Source organism: Salmo trutta, chromosome 14, assembly GCF_901001165.1.
Source record: "Salmo trutta chromosome 14, fSalTru1.1, whole genome shotgun sequence".
Classification (NCBI taxonomy): domain Eukaryota; kingdom Metazoa; phylum Chordata; class Actinopteri; order Salmoniformes; family Salmonidae; genus Salmo; species Salmo trutta.
Window position 1 is genome coordinate 78,719,247 of NC_042970.1, and position 18,672 is coordinate 78,737,918.

An 18,672-nucleotide genomic window follows, 5' to 3' on the forward strand; every position below is an offset into this window, starting at 1 on the left:
AGACCTGGAACTCCACGTGGGTCGTGCGCGCTGGGACCACCAGGTTAGAGTGGCAGCGGCCACGCGGTTTGAAGCGTTTGTATGGCCTGTGCAGAGGGGAGAGAACAGGGATAGACAGACACATAGTTGACAGGCTACAGAAGAGGCTACGCTAATGCAAAGGAGATTCGAATGACAAGTGGACTACACGTCTCGAATGTTCAGAAAGTTAAGCTTACGTTGCAAAAATCTTATTGACTAAAATGATTAAAATGATACAGTACTGCTGGCTGGTGAAGTAGGCTAGCTAGCAGTGGCTGCATTGTTGACTTTGTTTGAAAGTGTAGCTGGCTAGGTAACCTCGATAGTTTCAGTACTACACCTTATCATGATCATGATTCACCTTGCGCAATGCCAAGCGTCGGCTGGAGTAGTGTAAAGCTTGCCATCATTGGACTCTGCAGCAGTGGAAACGTGTTCTCTGGAGTGATGAATCAGGCTTCACCATCTGGCAGTCAGACAGATGAATCTGGGTTTGGTGGGGCTCTTTTTCATGGTTCAGGCTAGATCCCTTACTTCCAGTGAAGAGAGATCTTAACGCTACAGCATACAATGACATTCTATACGATTCTGTGCTTCAAACTTTGTGGCAACAGTATGGGGAAGACACTTTCCTGTTTCAGCATGACAATGCCCCCGTGTATAAAGCAAGGTCACTACAGAAATGGTTTGTCGAGATCAGTGTGGAAGATCTTGAATGGCCTGCAGAGCCTAGACCTCAAACCAATCAAAAACCTTTGGGATGAATTGGAACGCCGACTGCAAGCCAGGCATAATTGCCCAACATCAGTGCCCAACCTCACTAATGCTCTTGTGGCTGAATGGAAACAAGTCCCCACAGCAATGTTCCAACATCTTGTGGAAAGCCTTCCCAGAAGAGTGGAGGTTGTTATAGTAGCAATGCACAACACATCAGCTGTATGTGACCAGGGGAAAAAACCTTTCCAAGCCAAACCACTACACACACCCTATATTGTTGTCACCATATTAGCTAAAGTTAACGTCATAGTCAACATAGCTAATAGAACTAAAGCGCTAGTAAACCCGCTAAAATCATGAGGTAACGTTACAGTTTACAGTCAGTAGTAAGCCGTTACACCGGCGAGCCCCGGTGGCAATAAATTAGTTAAACCAAAAGCTTCCCTTGACCTCGAAGACTTCCAGTGTTGTGCTGGATAGTCATAGCCAGCTAGCTAACATAGCATCCCTCTGTTTGAGCAGCGTGTTTGAGTAGGCTAAACTAGATAGCTGCATTTGCTAGCTAAGTAAGTGAAAGTGAAAGTGAAAACAAAATACGAAATCTCTCTATTTCCCTCTTGCTTATTCTTCATTTTGGAAGTACAGTGTTTGTTCAAAACTGTTCAACTATTGTCTTTCTCTCTGAGTCTACTACTCACCACATTGTGTGCACTGCAGTGATATCTATCTGTAGCTTATGCTTTCAGTACTAGATTTATTCTCTGATTCTGGGATTGGGTGGACAACATGTCAGTTCATGCTGCAAGAGTGCTGACAGGGTGGAGGACATCGTCCGGAAGTTGTCATAATTAATGTGTAAGTCTATGGAAGTGGGTAGGAATCATGAGCCTCCTAGGTTTTTGTATTGAAATCAATATACTCAGAGGAAGACAGAAGCTAGCTGTCCTCCAGCCACACCATGGTGCTAACCTACAGAGTGCTGTTGAGGCTACTGTAGACCTTCATTGCAAAATAGTATGTTTTAATAATTTATTTGATGACATAGTTTTATCTTAAAAGGATCACTTTTTTAAATGTTTAAGACATTTTATTTTTATTAAATTCACAAAGGAGGATGGTCCTCCCTTTCCTCCTCTGAGAAGCCTCCACTGTGTTACATGGCCCTGTGTTAAAGGAATTTTATATGTTGATGATAATAATCAATAATCAATTCGCCTTGACTAATGCCCAAGGTTTGTAAGACAATGGGTTAAAATAATTAGTCAAGGACTCAGCTTTCTGCAAAAGGTTTCTGTAGCTTTATTCATGAGAACGTTCTGCCGTCAGGATAACAAAACAGTCATTATATAGTTCTTGCTTACTTACGCACATGCATTTACACACAATCTGTTGGTGACCTGCAACCCCCATAAACTTCTCAAACTGTTTATCACCTTCTAGCTCAGCCTGTTCCTTTCCTTCAAGGTTAGGAACAGGCTGAAGTTTTACTCCCTTGACCATCTGCTTCTCTAGCTCTCTATACTAATTGCATACACACATTTCTTTCCCTCTCCAGTGGTTCCTGGACTCTCCGGAACTAATCAGACCAAACGATCCCTTCATTGATCATTACATTGATTATTCATTAACCATGCTGTATGACTAATAATTCATCATGGTTTATTGATTAATTTACCTTTATTAGATAATTCTCTTATCACCCTGTCTGCCTCACCATACCCCTGGAGAGAGAAGAGGGGAGGAGGGAGGGAGAGGAGGGGGGAGATGGAGAGAGAGTCAGATTTCTTACAGACAAACACACACACACACAGATCAATGTCCACGTTTACAGTAGAAAGATCAGATAGTGACCTTCAACCCTATTAGTACACTCCCTTTGTGGAAGTATCCCTTTGGCCAATCAGGAGCAAGTCAGAGGAGTAGAGCTCCAAACACCCGTAGCTGTATCAATTATTCCCAAAGAACCAGAGAGAGAGAGAGAGAGAGAGAAAAGGAAGAGAGAGAGAGAAAAGGAAGAGAGAGAAAGAAAAGGAAGAGAGAGAAAGAAAGAAAAGGAAGAGAGAGAAAGAAAGAAAAGGAAGAGAGAGAGAGAAAGAAAAGGAAGAGAGAGTGAGTGGGGAGAGATGGAAAGAGAGGGAGCGAGAGAGTGACAGAGAGCGATAGAGAGAGAGTTTGATGGGAGTATAGTGGAATTTTGTGTTGAGTAGCTGTGGTGTTTGGGGTCATAGGTTAGATGGCTAGATGCCCTCAATCTCACACAAATTATTAATGAACCTACCAGGTACAACCCCAAATCCATAAACACGGGCACCCTCATAGATATCGTCCTAACCAACCTGCCCTCCAAATACACCTCTGCTGTCTTCAACCAGGATCTCAGCGATCACTGCCTCATTGCCTGCGTCCGTAATGGGTCTGCGGTCAAACGACCACCCCACATTGCTGTCAAACGCTCCCTAAAACACTTCAGTGAGCAGGCCTTTCTAATCGACCTGGCCCGGGTATCCTGGAAGGATATTGACCTCAATCCGTCAGTAGAGGATTCCTGGTTATTCTTTAAAAGTCCTTTACTCACCAACTTAAATAAGCATGCCCCATTCAAATATTTTGAACCAGGAAGAGATATAGCCCTTGTTTCACTCCAGACCTGACTGCCCTTGACCAGCACAAAAACATCCTGTGGAGTACTGCATTAGCATCAAATAGCCCCCGCGATATGCAGCTTTTCAGGGAAGTTAGGAACCCCGTGGAATGCTTTTGACACATTGTAGAGTCCATGCCCCGATGAATTTAGGCTGATCTGAGGGCAAAAGTGGGGGGTGCAACTCAATATTAGGAATGTGTTCTTAATGATTGGTATACTCAGTGTATATGTATAAAATCACTGAACTGAAGATAAAGGCCTCGTTCCAATATCCACAGCAGCACACTACTTGTTTCATTTAAGGTGGTCTAGTGTGGGTGTTAGAACCCCCCATGGACACTGGTGACGTTCCAGGCTGACTCATTGACTGTGCAGCCGGGCATCAGACTGCTATATCATGATTGGGTTAGCTGATATCTTAAACAAACACCTAACAAACACCTATTGACAGTGGTGGGGTCTGGTAGTGCAGCCTGTCTATACTTTACCCCCTGTGGTGGGGTCTGGTAGTGCAGCCTGTCTATACTATACCCACTGTGGTGGGGTCTGGTCGTGCATCATGTCTATACTATGCCCCCTGTGGTAGGGTCTGGTAGTGCAACCTGTCTATACTATGTCCCCTGTGGTGGGGTCTGGTAGTGCAGCCTGTCTATACTATACCCCCTGTGGTGGGGTCTGGTAGTGCAACCTGTCTATACTATGTCCCCTGTGGTGGGGTCTGGTAGTGCAGCCTGTCTATACTATGCCCCCTGTGGTGGGATCTGGTAGTGCAGCCTGTCTATACTATACCCCCTGTGGTGGGGTCTGGTAGTGCAGCCTGTCTATACTATACCCCCTGTGGTGGGGTCTGGTAGTGCAGCCTGTCTATACTATGCCCCCTGTGGTGGGATCTGGTAGTGCAGCCTGTGTATACTATGCCGCCTGTGGTGGGGTCTGGTAGTGCAGCCTGTCTATACTATGTCCCCTGTGGTGGGTCTGGTAGTGCAGCCTGTCTATACTATGCCCCCTGTGGTGGGATCTGGTAGTGCAGCCTGTCTATACTATACCCCCTGTGGTGGGGTCTGGTAGTGCAGCCTGTCTATACTATACCCCCTGTGGTGGGGTCTGGTAGTGCATCAGGTCTATACTATGCCCCCTGTGGTGGGATCTGGTAGTGCAGCCTGTCTATACTATGCCGCCTGTGGTGGGGTCTGGTAGTGCATCCTGTCTATACTATGCCCCCTGTGGTGGGGTCTGGTAGTACAGCCTGTCTATTCTATGAACACTGTGGTTGGGTCTAGTAGTGCAGCCTGTCTATACTATGCCCCCTTAGGTGGGATCTGGTAGTGCATCCTGTCTATACTATGCCCCCTTAGGTGGGATCTGGTAGTGCAGCCTGTCTATACTATGCCCCCTGTGGTGGGGTCTGGTAGTACAGCCTGTCTATTCTATGAACACTGTGGTTGGGTCTAGTAGTGCAGTCTGTCTATACTATGTCCCCTGTGGTGGGGTCTGGTAGTACAGGCTGTCTATCTATGTCCCTGTGGTGGGGTCTGGTAGTGCAGCCTGTCTATACTATGTCCCCTGTGGTGGGGTCTGGTAGTGAAGCCTGTCTATACTATGTCCCCTGTGGTAGGGTCTGGTAGTGCAGCCTGTCTATACTATGTCCCCTGTGGTGGGGTCTGGTAGTACAGCCTGTCTATACTATGTCCCCTGTGGTGGGGTCCGGTAGTGCAGCCTGTCTATACTATACCACCTGTGGTGGGGTCTGGTAGTGCATCATGTCTATACTATGCCCACTGTGGTGGGGTCTACTAGTGCAGACTGTCTATACTGTACATCTGGCAGCCCCAGGAGAGCTGAGAGCAGCCTGCATCGTTGTAAACTTCTAGCAGCAACACACCCTGCATCTCCTCAAAACCCAGATCCTACAGGGGGAGAGAGACAGCGGAGGTTGAATTTATAAACTGATATCAGTACAGATCTCAGAAAAAAAACTCAAAATGCAAAGAAGCAGACAAGTTTACCAATCAACAAAGCTTTGGACACTTTGAGAAATCCAATAACACAAGACTAGATCCTGACCCCTGACCCCTGTCTCCCCTCAACATGAGCTGCAGGACCTTGCAGTTGAAGAGTTCAGTGGAGGCGTCCTCACAGTCCTGATCCAACTTCAACACCTGCTGCATGGCCCTCTCTGCCTCACCATACCGCTGGAGAGAGAAGAGGGGAGGAAGAGGGGGAGAGAGGGAGGGGAGAGATGGGAGATGGAGAGTCACAGACAGACAGACACACACACAGCAATGTCCACGTTCACAGTAGAGAGCTCAGACACTGACCTTCAACCTCATCAGAGCACTCCCCTTGCGGAAGTGTCCCTTGCGCCAATCAGGGGCGAGCTGGATGGACCTCTGAGCGTCTGATAGGACAAAGGGGTAGAGCTCCAGACACCAGTATCAGTATGAACGATTCCCAGAGAACCTGAGAGAGAAAGAGACAGAGAGACAGACAGAGAGACAGACAGACAGAGAGAGAGAGAGAGAGAGAGACAGAGAGAGAGGACACACTAAAACACAAGATGACAGAGATCTAATTTCAGGTCAGAGATCATAGTTGTGTGATGTGTTGTGTACATGTGGTGTTTAGGGTCAGAGGTCAAGCTTTAAGGTGTACCTGTGGTCTTTGGGGTCACAGCGGATAGCCTCAGAGAACATGTCCACAGCCTGAGAGTACTGGCCCTTCTTAAACAGCTGAATACCCTTCTCTGGAGGAGAACACACACAAACAGTGTTAAACTGGGGTCATTTCAGTGAATAGAAATAATCATTCTGAGACAATTGTATTAATGTCACCTGTTAGTGAGACTCCCTTCCTCTTCACAGGGGCTGAAATGAAACAACTCAGTTAACACTGCCTCTGTGTGTGCGTGTGTGTGTGTGTGTGTGTGTGTGTGTGTGTGTGTGTGTGTGTGTGTGTGTGTGTGTGTGTGTGTGTGTGTGTGTGTGTGTGTGTGTGTGTGTGTGGTGATGAAGGGTGTTGATCTATAACAGTTTATCTCCTGACAGTAATGTAGTGGGTCTGACTAGCCTACAGCCGAGCCACTCATGGTTACGTGCTACAATGGCGCCATCATGTGTCCAACAGGCAGAAATACAAGAAACAAAAGCAGCATGGAGAAAGAATATTATGTGTCACATGAGCTGAATACAGCAGGTGTAAACCTTACAGTGAAATGCTTACTTACAAGCCCTTAACCAACAATGCAGTTTTAAGAAAAATACCTCAAAAACAATAGTGAGGCTGTATACAGGGGGTACAGGTACAGAGTCAATGTGCGGGGACACCGGCTAGTCGAGGTAATTGAGGTACTATGTACATGTAGGTAGAGTTATTAAAGTGAGTATGCATTGATAATAACAGAGAGTAGCAGCAGCGTAAAAGAGGGAGGTGGAATGGAGGTGGAAGGTGTGTGTGCATGGAGGTGGAAGGTGTGTGATCGCCATCCACATGAGTGTGTTACCCTCCATCTGGTCATGGATGAGACATGCGACGACATCAATGCAGACCAATGTCAAGCTTGAATTGCCATGCCAAAAGGTTTTTCCCACGGTGCACGAACAATGAGGACATTCACTGTGTTGTGGATGAGAATTTATGTATGTTAAAAATGATGTATGTTAAAAAGCAGCTTTTCTTTGTTGGAATGGTGTTGGCGTACCTCAACAACAGAATGCTGTGTGCGTATATCGGTCCTAAAAAATATTCACACAAGTAGTATGAAATTATATTCTTGAGGTGGGGTTTTTGAAGTATTTTTCATCTCTGTTTTGGCCACAAATATGAGTATAGGACAAGTCAACAACATTATTTTGCTATGAATTAACAGAATATGAACTTTTAAAGGTGAGATTTTCACTGGACAGTTACTTTAAGAACCTGCTTCTGCTATTGTACTGTTTAACCCTTATCTCCAACTGCTTCTTACCTGTTGTGCTTTTTGTCCCTTCCTGCCTCCCATCCAGGATTACAACATCATACAGTCCATGCATCTGTTCAACAAAGTAATTTAGTGACACTTCCTGTGGGTGAGGCCTAACAGAAGGGACGCCCATATTGACCCCCACTGCCCCCGCCCATAGCTCTATCCCAAAAACAGACTCAGTGAGGCTGTCAGGGGGGTTAAAGGTGCCTCTCTAAGGGATCTCCACTTTCCCATCCACCCCTAGCCCCTCTCTGTCCCCAAAGTGAGACACCTACCTTGGAGAGTCAGACAACAGTTAGGGGGTGAAGAGCCACGCCAATTACATAAAATATTGTTCATTGTCATTTTTGAAACACATAGACACAATATGAGATAACATGGATGTTTGGAGTGTGGAGGGTAATTCTGTCATCAAACATTCTGGAATGTTCCATCTTTCTGTGTTCCGGAGTGGAATGTCCTCGCTAATGGAACTACCCTCCATGTCATATTGCATCTGAGTGTTTCAAAAATGACAATAAATAATATTTAATGTAACTGGTTGTGTCTAGGTGCTGGACATTGCTCCTTCTGAAAGTGTCTTTGTATATGTTGTACTGACATGATGATGATGGCATTAACCACTACTGCTCTCCAAACCAATATAGATGTACAGTATTATTTGTACTTACTGTATAGTACAGTACAAGAGGTGTGATTTTGAAAACCTTTCATTTTTTCTCCACAGAAATACTGTTATAACAAGGAAAAAACAATGTAAATGAAGTTTATTCTTAAAAGTGTATTTGTTTATACATTTCACACTTCACACATTAGTTTACAACACATTTTTGTTATTAATAAAAGTGATAAGAAATTTTGCATTAAGCAGAACTCTTTCCTGGACATTGAAGCAAAATCATGCCATAACTTTGTCATAAAAACTATTAAAACTATATCTAAAAAAATCCAGCAACCTTCTACTATTGTATCATCTAATAGAAGAATATGAAGTAATACAAGACAATAGAAACACAATATCTATTATTGTCAGACTTCATATACAGTCTCACAAGTCTGATGATTGTTTCAGAAACATAACATTAAAAAATAAATAGCCTTATAAAATATAACTGGACCTTGAGCTTGGCTACTTCATAAATTCAAAGATTTTGACAAAAGTTATTGTAATCAGAAATATTTACAATTACATTTTTTTACTTAAAAACAACTAAAATAAAACAATTCAAATGTTAAGGTCCCTTTCTTATTCATCATTGTCTGAAATCCAAAACTGACCCTAGATCAGATCTCCTACTCTAAGTGTGAATACAGTAGTCCTGTGTGGCTCAGTTGGTAGAGCGTGGCTCACGGGTCTGATTCCTGCTGGGACTTCCCATATGAAAAACGTATTCACACATAACTGTAATGACTGAGTGAATGACTTTGGTTAAAAGTACCTGCCAGATGGCAAATATAATTACATCCTATTATGAACTGGGCAGTTTGGTTCCTGGAAGCTGACTGGCTGAAACAGCATTTCAGAAGTGTGTACTGTATATCAGTCAAAATACCACGGGTATGACTCACAAAAACGTTACTGCTACTATTAACTGGTGACCAACGTAACTAGAGGAGTACATAATCATTTTCTGTCATACCCATGGTATACGGTCTGATATACCTCGCCTTTCAGCAAATAAGCATTCAGGGCTCAAACCACCTGGTTTATAATGGCCAATATTCCACACCCCCTCAGGCCTTATGTCACTTAGTTTGAATATAAGGTTCCAGATATACAAGGTTTTTGTCAAACTTGTTGTGTTCAGGTCTTCTTGGTTCTGGGTTTGTTGTGTTCAGGTCTTCTTGGTTCTGGGTTTGTTGTGTTCAGGTCTTCTTGGTTCTGGGTTTGTTGTGTTCAGGTCTTCTTGGTTCTGGGTTTGTTGTGTTCAGGTCTTCTTGGTTCTGGGTTTGTTGTGTTCAGGTCTTCTTGCTTCTGGGTTTGTTGTGTTCAGGTCTTCTTGCTTCTGGGTTTGTTATGTTCAGGTCTTCTTGGTTCTGAGTTTGTTGTGTTCAGGTATTCTTGGTTCTGGGTTTGTTGTGTTCAGGTCTTCTTGCTTCTGAGTTTGTTGTGTTCAGGTATTCTTGGTTCAGGGTTTGTTGTGTTCAGGTCTTCTTGGTTCTGGGTTTGTTGTGTTCAGGTCTTCTTGGTTCTGGGTTTGTTGTGTTCAGGTCTTCTTGCTTCTGGGTTTGTTGTGTTCGGGTATTCTTGGTTCTGGGTTTGTTGTGTTCAGGTCTTCTTGCTTCTGGGTTTGTTGTGTTCAGGTCTTCTGGGTTCTGGGTTTGTTGTGTTCCGCTCTTCTGGGTTCTGGGTTTGTTGTGTTCAGGTCCTGTGGGTTCTGGGTTTGTTGTGTTCAGGTCCTCTTGGTTCTGGGTTTGTTGTGTTCAGGTCCTCTTGTTTCTGGGTTTGTTGTGTTCAGGTCTTCTGGGTTTGTTGTGTTCAGCTCTTCTTGGTTCAGGGTTTGTTGTGTTCAGGTCTTCTTGGTTCTGGGTTAGTTGACTGTACTGTAGAGAACAGAGGAGTCCTCCTCAGCTGCTTGTGCCACCGTGGGTCTGAAGAGAGAGAAACAGAAATTAAACAGAATCTGCATCCCCCAAAAACCTTCATATACTCTTTATAGTGCCTTACTTTGACCAAGGCCTATATATGGCTCTGGTGAAAAGTAGTGCACTAAATAGGGAATAGGGTTCCATTTGGAACACAGAACAGTTCCTCAAAACCACCACTCTCTCATTATATTGTTGGGTTTGTAAGGAAATGACATCACTAGTGGCCACTAGGGGTCAACTCTTTCACTTATTAATGACATCATGGTCTTCTCGTCCAATAAGCAGCAGCATATGAATGAGCTGTAATCAAGAATATAGCCTATTTACAACCAAATCTAAAAACATATGTAACTGAATGTTATAGGAGGGTCCAGATTTTTTGGGGGCGAATTCACTCTTTTTTGAGAAACTATCCCCAACCAGATATTCACTTCCTCATCCTCGTTGTTCAGTGGGCTCCAAAAACACCCCAAAACATCCTTTTAGAAACTAAAAAGCTCTAAGTAGTCTATAGTGATGCATGTCTTTATATGTTGTACAAGTGAAATTGTGTCATTCTGAACTTAATCCTCAACGTTATGTTCCATGTTGTTGAGACTTGAACGATGCCTCTCGTCCGTTCTAGCAGCATGACACACAGAGAATAGAACAGTTGGACGGGGAAACAGCACGAGTCACACAAAATGGAATATAACGTTGTGGATAAAGTTCGGAATGACCCAATTTCATGTGTACAACTGTTACATCTAAAGACCTGCATCACTATACTGAGAGCTTTCTGTTTCTAAAAGGACATATTTGTGTTTTTGGAGCATTTGTTCATCGTTTTTCAGAACGAGGATGAGGAAGTGAATTGCTGGTTGGGGTAAGTTTCTCTAAAACAAGTCGCAATAAAAGGTGTCTGGACCCTTCTATAACATTTACATAAAAAACAGAAATGTGGTTGTAAAAAGCCAACTTCTACTTTAATGTGGTGTATCCACAATGCTCTAGAATTGGCTCTATGTTGTAATGGCAGAATATGCTCACCGGTGGGCAGCACTGGGGAGGTTGAATTTCACAGCATCGTAGTGGACATCCTCATCCTGTTTCTGGGGTTGATGCAGCTGGACGGTGGAGTACAGAGGCACTTCCTGGTTTTTGAAGCGAGAGAAGTGGACGCTGGCATAGTGAACGTCATCCTGGTCGACGGTGGCTGCTGTCTGTGCTGCAGTAGGGGTCATGGCCATGTCTGTGACGTCATACACTGGACTAGAGTCTCCCTGATGGAGAGAGAACAGACAATATAAATAGACCTGGGGACTGACAGCATGAAGAGTGTAGATTTCCCACAAAGCAATAAAAATGATCTTACATTTGAACAGACTCACCTGTACATTGTCTGCTGTGTGTCTTGTGTCAGAGGTGGATTTGGAGGCCTTCTTCCTGTTTTGTAAATGAATGAATGAATATATTAATAAAGTAATGAAGATAATAAAGTTAAATAATATTTAAAATATGCATTTTCACTCACCTGAACCACATGAGTCCAGAGAGACTTGAAGCCAGTATGACACCCAGAACAACCAGTATGATTCCTACAGCTGCAGTTATAACTGAGGTTTGTTTCTCTAAAAGATAATATAGATGATATGAGTACATGTTATTATGAACTGAAAATGAATATACAGCAATACTGGACATTAATGCAATACTTGTATTTTGAAGCACATATATAGTTATAAACCAAATTGTTATAAGGCAAACTATGAGAAGATTACCTTGAAACATGATTAGTTATTGAACTTCATTTTGTATTGAAGTATTGAAGATGGAACTTTACCTGCTACAATGATCATCAGAGCTGTAGAGTTCATAGATCCTCTTCCATTCTGGGCCTCACAGTAATATTCTCCTCTGTCCTCAGAGATGATGTTAGGGATGCTGTAACTCTGTCCTGATGCTTTTGGTGAGGCTACATTCTTCTTGTACCAGGTGTATTTGTCCACAGGTGGGTTGGCATCACTGCTGCAGGTCAGAGTCACTGAACTGCCCTCCACTATTTAACCAGAGGGACTGACTGACACTGAGGTGTTCTTTGGGCCATCTGATGTAAAATACATTGTATTTATTTATAGTAACATTTGTGTTTACATTTTACAGGTGAGTTTGAAATAGTTTATAAATTATAATAAATTATTAATAAAAGAAAATCTGAAACAGAATCACTAAAAATAATGATGACATTGTAGTAACACAAATTCAGGGAAATGGATGTTAAACACTAAAATATTGATTGATAGATATATTTATGTGGAAAACAATCTATTCTAAATTCAAGTATCAACATTGTCTGTATATCAAACTGGACATTAAAACCCCCCATGTACTTACATGTGACAGTGAGAGTCTCTTCAGCAGAGGGGAGATCCTCATGGTCTTCTACAACACAGGAGTATCTACCTGTATCCTCACTGCTGACTGAGAATAGGATATAGACAGGAGAGTAGGTGTTGCTGTTTGGTATAGACTGTCCATTCTTATACCAACTGTAGGCTGTGATGGGGTCCAGTGTACATTTGGTTCTACATGTCAGTGTGACATTCTCCCTCTCTGACACAGATGTAGGATCCATTTTCAACACAACGTCTGGAGTAAAAGGAAACAAATCATTATTCTCCTCCTATATATGTTCTCTTATGTGAAATATTATATTTGTTCTTCCCTGTTACATAACACTGCAGTGTCTTTATGACTGCCCTTTAACAAGGATATTACGGTAATTAATTTGATATATTTAGTCAGGATAGGCAACTCTGTAATAATTTCCACTTTTTTCCAGGAAGTCCTGGGTTCCATAGAATCAATAAAAACAGATTAAAATACAACATTCTCATTAGCAAACATACAAAAGCACAGCTAAAATCACAGCATACACTGAAGCACACACATCATATGCATTAGGTTAGCCAGCCTGCCAGCTTAGTGGAGTCTGCCACTAGCACAGTTAGCGTAGTCAGCTCAGCTTTCCCCATTGAGACCGTGTCTGTGCCTCGATCTTGGTTGGGCAAAATTAAAAATGGCGGTGTTCGCTTCAGTAATCTTACTAGTATAAAGACCTCCTCCATTCCTGCCATTATTGAAAGAGATTGTGATACTTCACATCTCAAAATTGGGTTACTTAATGTTAGATCCCTCACTTCCAAGGCAGTTATAGTCAATGAACTAATCACTGATCATAATCTTGATGTGATTGGCCTGACTGAAACATGGCTTAAGCCTGATGAATTTACTGTGTTAAATGAGGCCTCACCCCCTGGTTACACTAGTGACCAAACCCCCCGTGCATCCGGCAAAGGCGGAGGTGTTGCTAACATTTACGATAGCAAATTTCAATTTACAAAAAAAAAAACAATGACGTTTTCGTCTTTTGAGCTTCTAGTCATGAAATCTATGCAGCCTACTCAATCACTTTTTATAGCTACTGTTTACAGGCCTCCTGGGCCATATGCAGTGTTCCTTACTGAGTTCCCTGAATTCCTATCGGATCTTGTAGTCATAGCAGATAATATTCTAATTTTTGGTGACTTTAACATTCACATGGAAAAGTCCACAGACCCACTCCAAAAGGCTTTCGGAGCCATCATCGACTCAGTGGGTTTTGTCCAACATGTTTCTGGACCTACTCACTGCCACAGTCATACTCTGGACCTAGTTTTGTCCCATGGAATAAATGTTGTGGATCTTAATGTTTTTCCTCATAATCCTGGATTATCGGACCACCATTTTATTGCGTTTACAATTGCAACAAATAATCTGCTCAGACCCCAACCAAGGAAGATTAAAAGTCGTGCTATAAATTCTCAGACAACCCAAAGATTCCTTGATGCCCTTCCAGACTCCCTCTGCCTACCCAAGGACGTCAGAGGACAAGAATCAGTTAACCACCTAACCGAGGAACTCAATTCAACCTTGCGCAATACCCTAGATGCAGTTGCACCCCTAAAAATTAAAAACATCTGTCATAAGAAACTAGCTCCCTGGTATACAGAAAATACACGAGCTCTGAAGCAAGCTTCCAGAAAATTGGAACGGAAATGGCGCCACACTAAACTGGAAGTCTTCCGACTAGCTTGGAAAGACAGTACCGTGCAGTATCGAAGAGCCCTCACTGCTGCACGATCATCCTATTTTTCCAACTTAATTGAGGAAAATAAGAACAATCCGAAATTTCTTTTTGACACTGTCGCAAAGCTAACTAAAAAGCAGCATTCGCAAATGGAGGATGGCTTTCACTTCAGCAGTAATAAATTTATGAACTTTTTTGAGGAAAAGATCATGATCATTAGAAAGCAAATTACGGACTCCTCTTTAAATCTGGGTATTCCTCCAGGGCTTCATTGTCCAGAGTCTGCACAACTCTGCCAGGACCTTGGCTCAAGGGAGATACTAAAGTGTTTTAGTACTATATCTCTTGACACAATGATGAAAATAATCATGGCCTCCAAACCCTCAAGCTGCATACTGGACCCTATTCCAACTAAACTACTGAAAGAGCTGCTTCCTGTGCTTGGCCCTCCTATGTTGAACATAATAAACGGCTCTCTATCCACCGGATGTGTACCAAGCTCACTAAAAGTGGCAGTAATAAAGCCTCTCTTGAAAAAGCCGAATCTTGACCCAGAAATTATAAAAAACTATCGGCCTATATCGAATCTTCCATTCCTCTCAAAAATTTTAGAAAAAGTTGTTGCGCAGCAACTCACTGCCTTCCTGAAGACAAACAATGTATACGAAACGCTTCAGTCTGGTTTTAGACCCCATCATAGCACTGAGACTGCACTTGTGAAGGTGGTAAATGACCTTTTAATGACGTCAGACCGAGGCTCTGCATCTGTCCTCATGCTCCTAGATCTTAGTGCCGCTTTTGATACCATCGATCACCACATTCTTTTGGAGAGATTGGAAACCCAAATTGGTCTACATGGACAAGTTCTGGCCTGGTTTAGATCTTATCTGTCGGAAAGATATCAGTTTGTCTCTGTGAATGGTTCGTCCTCTGACAAATCAATTGTAAATTTCGGTGTTCCTCAAGGTTCCGTTCTAGGACCACTATTGTTTTCACTATATATTTTACCTCTTGGGGATGTCATTCGAAAACATAATGTTAAATTTCACTGCTATGCGGACGACACACAGCTGTACATTTCAATGAAACATGGTGAAGCCCCAAAATTGCTCTCGCTAGAAGCCTGTGTTTCAGACATAAGGAAGTGGATGGCTGCAAATTTTCTACTTTTAAACTCGGACAAAACAGAGATGCTTGTCCTAGGTCCCAAGAAACAAAGAGATCTTCTGTTGAATCTGACAATTAATCTGGATGGTTGTACAGTCGTCTCAAATAAAACTGTGAAGGACCTCGGCGTTACTCTGGACCCTGATCTCTCTTTTGAAGAACATATCAAGACTGCTTCAAGGACAGCTTTTTTCCATCTACGTAACATTGCAAAAATCAGAAACTTTCTGTCCAAAAATGACGCAGAAAAATTAATCCATGCTTTTGTTACTTCTAGGCTCGACTACTGCAATGCTCTACTTTCCGGCTACCCGGATAAAGCACTAAACAAACTTCAGTTAGTGCTAAATACGGCTGCTAGAATCCTGACTAGAACCAAAAAATTGGATCATATTACTCCAGTGCTAGCTTCCCTACACTGGCTTCCTGTTAAGGCAAGGGCTGATTTCAAGGTTTTACTGCTAACCTACAAAGCATTACATGGGCTTGCTCCTACCTATCTTTCCGATTTGGTCCTGCCGTACATACCTACACGTACGCTACGGTCACAAGACGCAGGCCTCCTAATTGTCCCTAGAATTTCTAAGCAAACGGCTGGAGGTAGGGCTTTCTCCTATAGAGCTCCATTTTTATGGAATGGTCTGCCTACCCATGTGAGAGACGCAGACTCAGTCTCAACCTTTAAGTCTTTACTGAAGACTTATCTCTTCAGTAGGTCCTATGATTAAGTATAGTCTGGCCCAGGAGTGTGAAGGTGAACGGAAAGGCTGGAGCAACGAACCGCCCTTGCTGTCTCTGCCTTGTCGGTTCCCCTCTTCCCACTGGGATTCTCTGCCTCTAACCCTTTTACAGGGGCTGAGTCACTGACTTACTGGTGTTCTTCCATGCCGTCCATGGGAGGGGTGCGTCACTTGAGTAGGTTGAGCCACCGACGTGGTCTTCCTGTCTGGGTTGGCGCCCCCCCCTTGGGTTGTGCCGTGGCGGACATCTTTGTGGGCTATACTCGGCCTTGTCTTCGGACGGTAAGTTGGTGGTTGTAGATATCCCTCTAGTGGTGTGGGGGCTGTGCTTTGGCAAAGTGGGTGGGGTTATATCCGGCCTGTTTGGCCCTGTCCGGGGGTATCATCGGATGGGGCCACAGTGTCTTCTGATCCCTCCTGTCTCAGCCTCCAGTATTTATGCTGCAGTAGTTTATGTGTCGGGGGGCTAGGGTCAGTCTGTTACATCTGGAGTATTCTCTTGTCTTATCCGGTGTCCTGTGTGAATTTAAATATGCTCTCTCTAATTCTCTTTCTTTCTCTCGGAGGACCTGAGCCCTAGGACTACCTGGCATGATGACTCCTTGCTGTCCCCAGTCCACCTGGCCATGCTGCTGCTCCAGTTTCAACTGTTCTGCCTGCGGCTACGGAACCCTGACCTGTTCACCGGACGTGCTTGTTGCACCCTCGACAATTACTATGATTATTATTATTTGACCATGCTGGTCATTTACAAACATTTTAACATCTTGACTATGTTCTGTTATAATATCCACCCGGCACAGCCAGAAGAGGACTGGCCACCCCTCATAGCCTGGTTCCTCTCTAGGTTTCTTCCTAGGTTTTTGGCCTTTCTCAGGAGTTTTTCCTAGGGAGTTTTTCCCAGCCACCGTGCTTCTTTCACATGCATTGCTTGCTGTTTGGGGTTTTAGGCTGGGTTTCTGTACAGCACTTTGAGATTTCAGCTGATGTACGAAGGGCTATATAAATAAATTTGATTTGATTTGATTTGATTTGATTAGCATCCATACAAAACCACACTCACATTCCAGCTATCTAGATATGTGTCATAGATATGAGATGTGTGACAGATTACCTGTGACAGTCAGGGAGACAGGTGAGCCAGAAAACTTTCCTCCAGATGTTATGAATCTGAACCTCTACCCAGCAGAGTCATTCAGTCTCAGGTCTGTGATTCTCAGGGTACAGTCACTCTTCTTATCCCCAAGGTACTCTATATGACCCTCATACCCTGGCACTGAGCTCAGATCTTCAGCATCCATACCAGACCATTTAGTAAACCAGAAAGTTGTTGTGATCTCATGATAACTGGGATATGTGTAAGAGCAGGATATGTCCACTGTTGACCCCTTCAAGACACAGATACTCTGATGGGTGTAAGTCACACTCCAACACTTCTGACCTGAAATACAAGAAGACAATATAACACCTTTATATACATCTTTAATTACAATATCTACTGTATACACTTATGTTGTTACGTTCCCCAGCAAGATAACCTAAAATGTCACCCAAACAAAAGGGGGAATTAATAAAAGAGTCACTGACAAAGATAAAAATGAGACCAGTGGGTTTTTAGGAGGGGTTCTGAAAGACACTCATGGGGGTGTCCATTGAAAATTGACTAGTATCAACAACTGGAACCAAAAAGACACGAGCGCCCAACACGAGCGCCCACCACGAGCGCCCACAACGAGCGCACACCACGAGTGCCCACCACGAGCGCCCACCACGAGCGCCCACCACGAGCGCACACCACGAGTGCCCACCACGAGCGCCCACCACGAGCGCACACAACATTTGCCCAAGAAGAGGCAAACAAAATAAAAACCCACATGCCAGCACAGGTGTAACACATACTGACTAACGAATGAGGCCAATCGGGGCACCCCATCTCCAAATATAAATGAAAAACAAAAATCAACCATGTTTAAATCATATGCTGTGAAAGTAACCAGGAAGTGACTATCCCCTCAGCTTTGTAGTTTTTAACCTGTTATGGCTTGATCCCGTTAGCGGATGTGACGACAGCCAGTGAAAGTGCAGGGCGGCAAATTCAAAACAACAAAAATCTCATAATTAAAATTCCTCAAACATACAAGTATTATACACCATTTTAAAGCTTTACTTCTTGTTTATCCAGCCACAGTGTCTGATTTCAAAAAGGCTTTACGGCGAAAGCAAAACATATGATTATGTTAGGTCAGCGCCTACACGCACAAATACACAGCCACTTTCCAGCCAAAGAGAGGAGTCACAAAAAGCAGAAATAGAGGGAAAATGAATCACTAACCTTTGATCTTCATCAGATGACACTCATAGGACTTCATGTTACACAATACATGTATGTTTTGTTCGATAAAGTTCATATTTATATCCAAAAATCTCAGTTTACATTGGCGCGTTATGTTCAGTAATCTTTTGCTTCCAAAAACATCCGGTGATTTTGTAGAGAGCCACATCAATTTACAGAAAAACTCATCATAAATGTTCATGAAAATACAAGTGTTATACATGGAACTTTAGATAAACCTCTCCTTAATACAACCGCTGTGTCAGATTTCAAAAAAGCTTTACTGAAAAAGCAATAATCTGAGTACGGCGCAAAGACACAAAAACATGCCATACAATATATCCGCCATGTTGGAGTCAACAATAGTCAGAAATAGCATTATAAATATTCACT

At 43.1% G+C, this 18,672-nt stretch overlaps 1 protein-coding gene across 1 annotated transcript in view; it reads right to left on the minus strand.

Annotated features, from left to right (window-relative positions):
• Positions 1-10,049: 10,049 nt before the first annotated feature.
• LOC115147894 (B-cell receptor CD22-like) overlaps positions 10,050-18,672 on the minus strand; it is a 206,691-nt gene continuing 198,068 nt past the window's right edge. The window contains exon 19 of the mRNA XM_029690153.1: positions 10,050-10,232. Within this exon, the coding sequence (XP_029546013.1) occupies positions 10,160-10,232 (73 nt within the window). The 3' untranslated portion in view covers positions 10,050-10,159. The remainder of the gene's footprint in view (positions 10,233-18,672) is intronic.